This window comes from Lycium barbarum, chromosome 7 (genome assembly GCF_019175385.1).
Source record: "Lycium barbarum isolate Lr01 chromosome 7, ASM1917538v2, whole genome shotgun sequence".
NCBI lineage: Eukaryota > Viridiplantae > Streptophyta > Magnoliopsida > Solanales > Solanaceae > Lycium > Lycium barbarum.
In genome coordinates this window covers 109,047,491-109,058,951 of record NC_083343.1, presented here as the reverse complement: position 1 = coordinate 109,058,951, position 11,461 = coordinate 109,047,491, and the positions used below count along the sequence as shown (strand labels likewise).

The following is an 11,461-nucleotide window of genomic DNA, read 5'->3' as shown; positions in this document are numbered from 1 at the left end:
GGTTAAAGAACCAATAACAAGTTAGAGGAGTTACCTTCATGAAGAATCCTCTTGGAAACCCTAAAATTCGCCTCCACAAAGCTCTCCAATGAAAATACAATAATGAATATGGTTTTTGGGTCTCAAACTTATATTGGGTCAGTCTTAGTCAACACCGCTACAGCGGTCAAATGGCCGCCCCAGCGGTACCGCCCCAGCGGCTGTGCAGACCGCTACGACGGTCCTGGCCAAAATACACACTACCGCTGCAGCGCCTATCCCATCGCTACAGTGGTACCACTGCAGAGGTGCTGATGCCGCCCCAACGGACACCAGACACCAGCATCTCGAAAATCAAGTTTCATGATTTCCTTCCGAAATCCGACAATCATTCGAGGCCCGATACAGACAACCAAGATATGCCCACATATGTAAAACACGCTACGAACGCACTAGTGGCCTCGAATTTTCCAACGGAGATCTCGTTGTCTAAGTCAACTCTAGGTCAAACGGTTTTCGCTTAAAACCACTTTTTCTAAAAGATGTTCCAAAACTCAAAACGACGCCTAGGGAACCATGACAACTATCTCCTCGGGTCAAAACAGCTCTAACAAGACTCAGGAACGGGTCAACGAGGGTAAAAAATGGAAGAATCACGGTAATGACAAAACGGGTCGTTACAGAAAGTCATCCTCAAAAGACAGGTTTCAATTATTACATAGAAAAACACCTAGGAATGTTTTTAAACTGAAATTAACATTCAAGAAAATTGAATTAGCACGGAAAATCCAATCCCACAATACACATGTCCTTTTGACTTCTAGTGCCCGAAAATATTGTGATGATAAACATTTGATAATCAGAGTAAATTCTGAAAGCAAAAAGATTGCATTTATGAAGTTTTTCTGAAATAGAAACACATGAAAGAGAAAAAAGGTCACAGTTAACAAATAAAAATGAATAAAAGGAGAAATCAAGTAAAGAAATAAATTTTATACTGAAGAAGAAAATTAAGTTTTTGCTTGGTGGATAGTTGCAGTCTTGCTTGTAGAGAATTTTCGTTGAATTGGTATACATTGGGAGAGGAAAGAGACAAGAGTGTGAATAAATAAAAAGAGTAGTTTGTGTCTGAATACTTTTCAGATATGATTGTGGATCTGATTCGATCAGACATATTCAGATGCATTAAGTGATTTTAAAATGAAAAAAAAAAACAAATGAACTTAATGGGCTGAGATCTGAATAATTCAGATTCATTGCTTGCTTAAGGCGGAAGCAGAGATGTATAGGGTAGCTTCAAATTTCTGCATTTTTTTAAATGGAATATAAAGGGGAAAATCTAAAAAAACTAAGAAAAAAGATAAATGAGAATGTTGGACATAGAGAGTTGTCACATCACCTTGTCTATGCCTAATTTTATTATATAGATAGATAAATAGATGGGTATAAGTCATACGAGAATTTATATAATATTTTATACATGATAAAAGGTGGAATAAGTACTTCGTGTATTAGTAATACGTGAATAAGAGTATCTAAAAATAAAAATGCTCATCCCTAAAAAATAATTTCCGTATTATTTATTCACCATATAACAATCTTTGTATTATTTGTTTATCATATAAATATTCTCATATTATTAATCCCCATACAAACACTATGATCTTTGTACAACTAATACATCAAACTAAACGACCCCCAATGTCTGATCAGTAAGTATAGAGAAAATGATAGAATTAGGTTAGACGTTGCAATTAAAGAAATTCAACCAATACCTGAAAATGCAAAAAGAATTTTCTGGCTGGTCAAAAATATAACAACAGAGCAACATGTCATGATGTCAGTTTTTCAAATATGAACGATACTAATATTAGAGAAAAGGACATAAATGGTCTCTACTATGCACCTAACTGTTTTGGTCTTTTAAGTTTGTCACAAGTTAACAAAAAATCCCTTAACTATGAGAGTTGGTTAAAAATAGTCCCTTAAGTATGCACTTAACAGTTTTGGTCCGTTAAGTTCGCCAAAAGTTAACACTTTTAGTCTCGAACAAAATATTCATCTAACTAGATTTGACGAGAACTATGAAAAAAAAAATTAACGAGAACTCACATTTAGAGGTACACATTACTAAAGAAAAGATCAAATATCTCGGGACAAAACCGTCGGACGTCCTTCAGACTTGATAATGTCAGAAAATAATGTCTCGAAATACAAAGACTGACGGACTCTGTCGATTAAAAACGAGGGAGTCCATCGGCTAAGTAAAATACACTAGACTTATTTTTATTGAAAAATCGGTATAAAAATAAATACTTCCATCATAGTGATTCCTTTTTAAAAAAAAAAATAGTTTCGGCGCATTTTTCCTCGAAAATAACCGACGTACGTCCGTTGGTTTTCTTAAAAAACAATAAAAATTTTAAAAATAGTGTCCTTTGATTTTATCCATCGGTTTCCGTCCATCATTTTTTCGCTTGTTTTTAGAAGTGATAATTTTTCTAGTTTCTGCTATTTTTAATTTACTTACGTCGGTTTTGTCCCGAGGTATTTGGTCTTTTCTTTAAGAATGTGTACCTCTAAATGTGAATTCTCGCTAATTTTTTCATTTTTTTCATAGTTCTCATCAAATCTAATAAACAGAGTTCGATGAATATTTTATCGGAGACTAAAAGTGTTAACTTTCAGCGAACTTAAAGGAACCAAACTGTTAAGTGCATACTTAAGGAACTACTTTTAACCAACCCTCATAGTTAAGGGATCATTTTGTTAACTTGTGGCAAACTTAAAGGACCAAAACTGTTAAGTGCATAGTTAAGGGACTATTTTGAACCTACTCTCATAGTTAAGGGACCATTTATGTCTTTTTCTCCTTAATATTACTTATGTACCATTCAATCGAATAATGTATGGGTCTACAGTCTACTTTTTGCAAGAAATAAAGCAAATGAAAATCAAACTGTACTCAGTCCAATAAAATCAAATAATAGTGTAGTCGGTTGGTGGGATGGCTTTTCCCGGTTACGTAGCATTGTGTATAGACCTGAATAAAGTTGAACATAATTTTGTCACTCTTATCACGTGCCTTCATCTCTTTCCTTTTTGTTTTCTTTTACAATGTATTGTTCTTTAAAACTAGACTAGATTAAGATCGACAAGAAGTTAAATGTGATCTTGTTTCACAGTGTTTGTATCATATAAAATAGAGAATTGAGATGAATTGTGAGATTCAATCTGGTTCTCAGCTTGCTTCAGCTATATAGCAACTAGAAATCAAAATCTAAGTAGGACGTATTTGTTTTTGGGTTTATTTTATATGTGATGATGATGTAAATAACTCATAAATACAAGTATAGAATCCACACATTAGTTTGCAGCCGATATAACCCACACATATATGGGCGTTTTTTCTGTCGGGGCTCGATAGTGATACCGAACACTGGGTGGGAAACAAAAAAAAATAGCTTGATTAATTAAAAAAAAATAGAATGGCAAAAATGTGTTGCTTTTTATGTGTATATTTCATTGGCGGTCTGTTCAGGACTCTAAACACAACGATAGAAACTAAACGCGAAGATTGCGCTTGTTACAGAATTTAACCCAACACCTTACGACATGAGCTGACGACAGTCATACACCATATGTATGTGCGTTCTCGAAAGCACCCCTCTTTCATATGTAATACTACATATGAGAACGAATGCAAAATATATGCTAATTCCTACTTTATAGGGGCGCATGGCCAACAAAATGTATTCCCAACGTATTTAAATTTACTAAGAAAATTATGCACTAATTATATATATGTTTACCAGCTTGTATCTAGGGCTTGATTACGCCATTCCAATATTAATGAAAACATAAAATTTTAAATTCTCTTGTTGTAAAGCCCCAAATCAATATAATTTAGAGATAATGGTCAAAAGCACACCTGAAGTATCACTTTTTTGCGAGATTGCTACATGAACTATCAGGTGAACTATCATCAATTATTTATCCAAATACACCTCAAAGCTGACTAGACGAAGTATTTGAATACAATCCCCAAAAGGTGCGTGACATTTTAATTTGCCCATAAAATTTCATTATGTCCACAATATGGCGGCTGACTCATTAATTTCGAGGCGTCTTTTGATAAATAGTTGGTGATAGTTTAGATAGGAAACGCAAACACCTGATAGTTCAGGTAGAAAACTAGTAGAAAAGTGATACTTCAGGTATGTTTTTTACCATTAACTCTTCATTATTATTTTTTTAATTATCCCTCTGGAGTGCCATTTGGCACCATCTTTTAAACAAAACAAAACAAAAAGAGTGTACACCACACACCATTAGATACTGAGCGAAGTGTGTTTTGATAAATAGCTGATGATAGTTCAGGTATGAAACACAAACACTTGATAGTTCAGATAGGAAACTCGCAAAAAAGTGATACTTCAGGTGTGTTTTTTATCATTATCTCTATAATTTATAATATTACGTATAGCATAATAATAACAATAAAATTTTAATTTCCGAATTTATTTGGAGTTACAAAAGCAGATTACCATTTGCATTAATGGCTCAATTAGTACCAATATTTGCTGTTTGTTGTTTCATAGACAGGCAATTCCATTAACAGATCCAATGGAAGAAAAAATATCAAGCTCGAACAGATCAGAACTTGCGCAACTTGCACCCTCATCTTCATCATCATTATCTTCATATTCTTGAAAAAGTACTTGAAGACTCTTGTGGATTTTTAGCTGATGATCTTCATGAATATAATTTCTATTAATGCTTTTTACAGCCTCCACATTTTGTTGGTCCTTGTCCAAATTCTTGTGTCCACACGTAGTAATATTTTTCTTGCTTAAACATGACCTAGAGAATGAAGAAGATGAAGAACAAGTTGATGCATTTGCAGACTTCAATTTTTTCTCCTCATCATTTGTCAAAATCTTTGTTTTTTTCCCGTTTGTAAAAAGTGAGTACAAGAAACTTGATAGTCTACCTCCGGGAGAAATGGGCTGCTTAACTTTCTTTAAATCTCTATAAATTTTCGAAGCTCTTGACTTTGTCTTCTTAAAACCATCTTCATCATCTTTAGGTTTTCCCTTTGCTAGAGAAGAATCTGTTGAAAATTTAAATATGGCATGAACAAAGGTTAAGAGAGAGTAGAGAAAAAATTACTAAAAACTAACTTGATATTGCCATAAAAAACGATAAAGTAAATATACATGACGATTTATAAGCTTATATTCAAATAAAATCCTCAACTACTAGCATAATTTAATTAAGCATTATTTTATCCTTATTTTGACTAACAAATTGTGAAAAATAGAACTAGTCTAGCAACAAAATGAATAGGTCAAACTTTGAATTATTAATTTAACTTATATACACCGACAATGTAAAGATTTAAAATTTTACTCTATCAGATCACTCAAAATATATTTATGGTTAATCAACAAAAGAAAAGTGAAATTTGTAATTTTAAAAATACTACCAAAAGAACGAATCTTCAATAAATTATTGGCTGACTTGTCATCGGAAATCCCTCGACAACGAGTCAATTTCTAATGGCACCTCCATTGGAAATTCGCATTTTTTTAGTAGTGAAATAATTAAGGCAGAGTAGGTAAAGATAAAGGTGACCTTATAGTGTAAAACAACAATTGCTTGCACTCTTGAATTATTATTCAATAAAATAAGATGGTTGTGATTATATAAGAACATAACTCACCATAAAAGTTGAAGTCTTTGGGATATTGGTGGTTGTGAAACTTTTCTTGGTTAGTTGAAATGCTAGTTATAATTGGTTTAGGCCTAATATTAAGACCGTAGCAAGAAGAGCCAATATGTAAGGAGTTTGAATTCAAGTTTCTTGATTTCTTCTCTTTGCCAGCTTGGTCAATGGAGTGGCAAATAGGCCTATTATAATGGGGTTTGACGAAAAGAGGGAAAGAGAATAGCATGATGAGAAATAGATTTGGTACATACGCCTAAGAAGAGGAAGAGAAGAGAACAAGTGAGTGAGTTTATTCCTTTTTTTTTATGCTATTCCGCTTCGGGCTTTATATTGTCTCCCAAGTTCCTACTCAAAGGGCAAATGAGGAACAATGGAAAATGGATTCGAAAGTTGTTGCTTTTTTTTTTTTTTTTTTTTTTTTTTTTTAACTTTAAGTATCTCGTATTCGAAATTCAATATTTGGTTAATTCAAATTAAAATGTACGAATAGCAGATTCACTAAAGGGGCAAAATGCTCCTTACTAAGAGATTTTTATTTAGAGGTGGATTCAGAATTTAAATTTTAATGAGTTTAATCTTGCACTGAATTTATTGTACTGTTAAAATTATAAGTTCAGGTCTAGTACGTATGTGTTGAATTTTTAGTGGATTTTTATCAGAAGTTCTAGATTCAGATGAACTTATAGCTAAAAAGCTACATCCATCTCTGTTCACAAGGTCCGTAACCAAAGCCTCCGGAAAATATTATTAGAGGAATCTCAATCATGTTATTATACTTTAGTGAAGGCGGATTCATCACAAACTCAAGTGAGCAAACATGTGTAGGTAGGGGCATTCATGGAAAATCGAAAAATCAAACCAAACCTAATTGAGTGATCAATAGAGTGATTTGATGTGAACTACTTAATTCACCCATATTTAGGGATGAAAAAAGGAAATCGATGATATTTAGTGATCAATATATATACTTAATCAATTTGATGGTGTTTTGAGTAAAAAATATATGATCAACTAAGTCACTATACAGTAAATAGAGTGATCATTAGAGTGATTTGATGTGAACTACTCGATTCACCCATATTTAGTGATAAACAAAAAAAATCAATGACATTTAGTGATCAATATATATATATATATACTTAATCAATTTGATGGTATTTAGAGTCAAGACAAATGATCAACTAAGTTATTATGCACTAAATCGGGTGATCATTAGAGTGATTTGATGTGAACTACTTGATTCACTCATATTTAGTGATAAACGTATGTGTTGAATTTTTAGTGGATTTTTTATCAAAAGTTCTAGATTCAGATGAACTTATAGCTGAAAAGCTACATCCATCTCTGTTCACAAGGTCCGTAACCAAATCCTCCGGAAAATATTATTAGAGGAATCTCAATCATGTTATTATACTTCAGTGAAGGAGGATTCATCAAAAACTCAAGTGAGTAAAAATGTGTAGGTAGGGATGTTCATGGAAAACCGAAAAATCAAACCAAACCTAATCGAATTAAATCGAAGAAAAAAATCCAACACTTTTTGGTTTGATTTGATTTTGATTTTGATTTTAAGCAGAAAATAACCGAAAAAACTGAACCAACCCAATAATAGAAATATCTATCTAAGAATTATAGATGTATACTTTTACAGAAAAAGTTTGAAATTTTATAATATTAATCTTTTGCGCTCTTATTGATAATCTATGTGTTTGCCTTTATAGTAATTCAATTTTTGTATTTACTTTTTAGTTTGATTTGTTATTTCTATTTTGAAAATTCTAAAAATCTATTTCTTGTTCAAAATAACTTGTTTTGGATTCCTTCAAGATACCTTGGTATATCACAACTATATTTTTAATTTACTGCACAAAAACAAATTCATTGTAAGAACTTTTTTTGATGTTCCTTAAAAATGGCTAAATTCTTAGATGCATACAAACTTTTTGGAGAAAGTACATATATAACTTGATTAGGTTTATGTTTCCTTCTTTTCTCAAATAGGAGTAATTAATTTGGTAGTGTTATGCCAGAAAATAGTAAATTTAATATGTGCTTAGACGTATATTGTCATATATTTAAATAAAACCTGACAAAAACCGGAAAACCCAACAAAACTGACAAAAACCAAAGTAATGAAAAACCGACTTAATTGATTTGATTTAATTCCTACATTTAAAAAATCGACTAAGTTGATTTGGTCATCTTTTAGAGGATAACTGACTCAAATCGTACCATGAATACCCCTATGTGTACGTATGTAATTCAAGCTGAAAAAAACGAGTTCGTGTGCATTTATCACCAAAAATTAAGCTAAATCCATCAAGAAACGTTTATCGTAAGTTTGAAATTTCGACAGCTAGAAACAGAGTTGAATCTTCTTTATTCTGTTATAACTATATAAAGAAAGAAAAGAAAAGAAAAGAAAAGGAGGTTAGTTACCAAATAAAAAGACAAGGATCGGAGGAGGTTGGTCCAAGTTGGACTGGTAAAAATTTATTCGTATATAATATGTACTAGTTGCCATGAGGAAACTCAAGACGGAAAAATAGTACTCTCTTTATTTCAATTTATATGAAGGTGTTACTATTTTGGGTGTTCTTTGTTCTCAAATTTTTAAAAATATTTTGAATCATTAGTTATGTGGACTTATAGTGTTTTTAATGTAGTTTTAGAATATGTAAATTTTATTTTAAATTATTTAAAGAATCTATACTCAAATTCATGGTCAAAATTAAGTGGATTAATCCTCGTACTCTGAACACCTTCGTATAAATTTACCCTTTTTATTTGGTCAACTCCGTGCCAATTCACTATATCTACCCAATCAGCTCGTTTAGTTTTGATTTTGGTTTTGTTGTTGAAAATTAGTCTTTTACAAATTAATTTTTTGAACAATAATTACACGAAAAAGTTGTCATGGAAGTTTAAGTTATCCCAAATTAGTTGTGGGATGTTGAGTGATTTCTTTTACGGCCTTGGACAATCCTTACCTCATGAGCTATTTTTAAATTTGTGATTGAGTTAGACTCAAGATTTATTTTTTATAATATGGTATCAATGCCTCCATATCAATTCTTAATTAATTTGATGTTGGGAACACTTTAGTTGACACGCCTAAATGTGCGGTAGTGTTAAGTTGTCCGACATCGATTATGATATGTGAAATTAATTTCTTTATATGTTGTTTGTCAATCCTCTCTCCATGAATTAAGATTCAGGATACATTTATTAACAAATACTAATTAGTTTCAAATTTTTCTCTAGAAGCATGGGTATTGTAATATATTATTAGTTGGCAATACTAAAAAAATAATAGAAAAGGGAATAAAATCAAGCTTTGGATAGAGCATATGCGAGGACCATGAACGATGATACAAGTTATTTATTTTGATTATTTTCGTAATATTGAGATCATGAATCTTGGAGATCTACAATAAAATTAAATATTTAATTATTGATCATCTAATATTAGGTTATTAGGTGCTTCAATCACGCTTTAAGTTTGCGATCGAAAATCAATACATTACTTGAGTATATTTTTAAGTGTTGATCATAATATAAAGACACACAATTCAATTATTTTTCTACCGCATAATTAATTTATTTTTAACACACCTCTTAAGAACTTAACTCACCTCTAAAAAGTAAAAAGAATTTTTACTGAATTACACTTAATTAAATGATATTTATTATGTATAATTTTTTATTATGTAAAACTCCCTTATCAAAATAAGAGTAAATATGAAATAAGAATATTAGTACCTTCTTGATTATATAAAAAATTATTCATTTTAAGCTAAACGTAAAAACTAAAACTATCATATAATATGATCCGGATAAATAATTTAATGAGGAGCAAGAGGAGATCCTTAAATAATTACGCTACACATCAATTATAAAGGCCAAGTGGGCTTCATAAAATGAATGAAGGAAAAAATGATGATAGACAGGGAAAAACCTACTGCATCAGCCACGTGTGATTAAAGGGGCCACCCTAAAATACAACTTCTCTTAAGACATAAGAGAAATTAAATTTTAGTTACTATTTATAATTAAATTAAAGGGTAGTTATTATTAATAAATATGTCTTAAGAGTACCTTGTTTAGAACTTGAAACATATATTTTCTAATACAACTTCTTATCTTTTTTTTTTTTTTTTTGGCAGCGTATGCTGAGTATTTGACATCGGGTGAAAGGTTTCCAGATGTCATTGATGCACACATGTAGCGTATGAGATACGGTGCACTCTTATAGGACTACGCTGAACGCAAGGTTGTTGACAAAGCCAAGAGTGATAATGAAGTTCCACCAAAACCGATTAGGCCAGCAATCGATTACGACAATGTAGATGCAATTGATGTTTGATAAATACTATTCGTGCATTCGATATTTTTTGTCCTTTTTTTCATTAGAGCAAACAATCTGATGTTTTTAGATGTATTTTGACTGATGTTGGATAATTATCATTTAATCAAAGAAATCTCAGCGGGTTTATGTTCCATATGTTTGATGTACTTAGTTCCATATATTGTCAAATATATCTGAAGTTTGGAAAAAATTACAGTAAAATGTGACATCATGAATCTACAAATACATTTGTTCACCAGGTCCACAAAATATGTATGTTTAATTCACCAGGTTCACAAAATACGTATGTTTTAGTAAAGGTTGTTAATTTTTGTTTTAGTTTAATAAACACATCTTGCGTATTTGACATGACCAGCACAACCATATGATTTTAATAAAAAAAATTACAAAAAATAAACCAACTTCATTGGTTTCGGAAACAATACGTACGTATTTATACCACATATGCAGTGTTATGAGGTTGAATAGACAACACAATTTTCTAACCGGAACATGGGTTGCCTTTTTTTTTTTGGGTTAAAAATACATGAACACCAGGCAGTCTCTTGTATGGGTAGGCCTCTTCTTTGGCCTACCAGGCGGTCTTTTGTATCTTGGTGGAAAAACCACATCCTCCAAGATGTTTTTGGGAATGTTCCATTCACGCTCGTCGGGTAGAGGATCCACAGGTACAACATATGTCTTCAACACGATCTCCAATTTGAACAAATCAGAGCAATAATCATCAACAACCAGATTTTTCTTTTTAATGACAGCTCATGCATGCGAGCAGGGGATTTCATCTGGTTGAAACATACGACAACTGCAAGTTTTGCTATTCAAATTAAGAATGAATCGCCTTCCTCTATCATGTACTGTGTACACGAATTCGTTGACGGTTCTACCTGAAAAAATAAATATTACATGTATTTGGTATTGAACCAATCACAATTTTAAAATAAATGAACAAACCATTAAACAAATACATATCAATTTCCAAAGAATCATATAATTTACATTAATACTAATTGTTCATGATACCAAATACACATCTATATAATGTGTAGAAACACCAGATTAGTACAAGTTAGTCAAATAAATTATAATAAGCATTAAACTGAAACATACCGCCATTCGTAAACATAGATACTCGTTGATTGATAGCATCTCCTGAAACTTTTTACCGAGTGTAGTGAACGTGTAAGTTCCATTTCTCCGGTTATTTTAATTCCATCTCCCTAACATCCTTCTAACTTCTTCGAGAAAGTCATGTATCTGAGATAGCTTATGAAAACACTATCTCAGATACATAAATACACACAGACATATATCTGAAACATATTTCAAGCAGAAATTGTGTTTATCAAATACGCACATACTTTCAAATATACCAGTACACATGA

General features: G+C 31.7%; 1 protein-coding gene across 1 annotated transcript; it reads right to left on the bottom strand.

Moving 5' to 3' along the window:
* Positions 1–4,467: 4,467 nt before the first annotated feature.
* LOC132602400 (protein BIG GRAIN 1-like A) lies at positions 4,468–6,347 on the bottom strand. The gene is made up of 2 exons (XM_060315264.1): positions 5,705–6,347; positions 4,468–5,092 (listed from the first exon to the last, which is right to left on the bottom strand). The coding sequence occupies exons 1-2, from the start codon at positions 5,934–5,936 to the stop codon at positions 4,575–4,577; spliced, it is 750 nt and encodes a 249-aa protein (XP_060171247.1). The 5' UTR covers positions 5,937–6,347; the 3' UTR covers positions 4,468–4,574.
* Between the last annotated feature and the right edge of the window lie 5,114 nt (positions 6,348–11,461).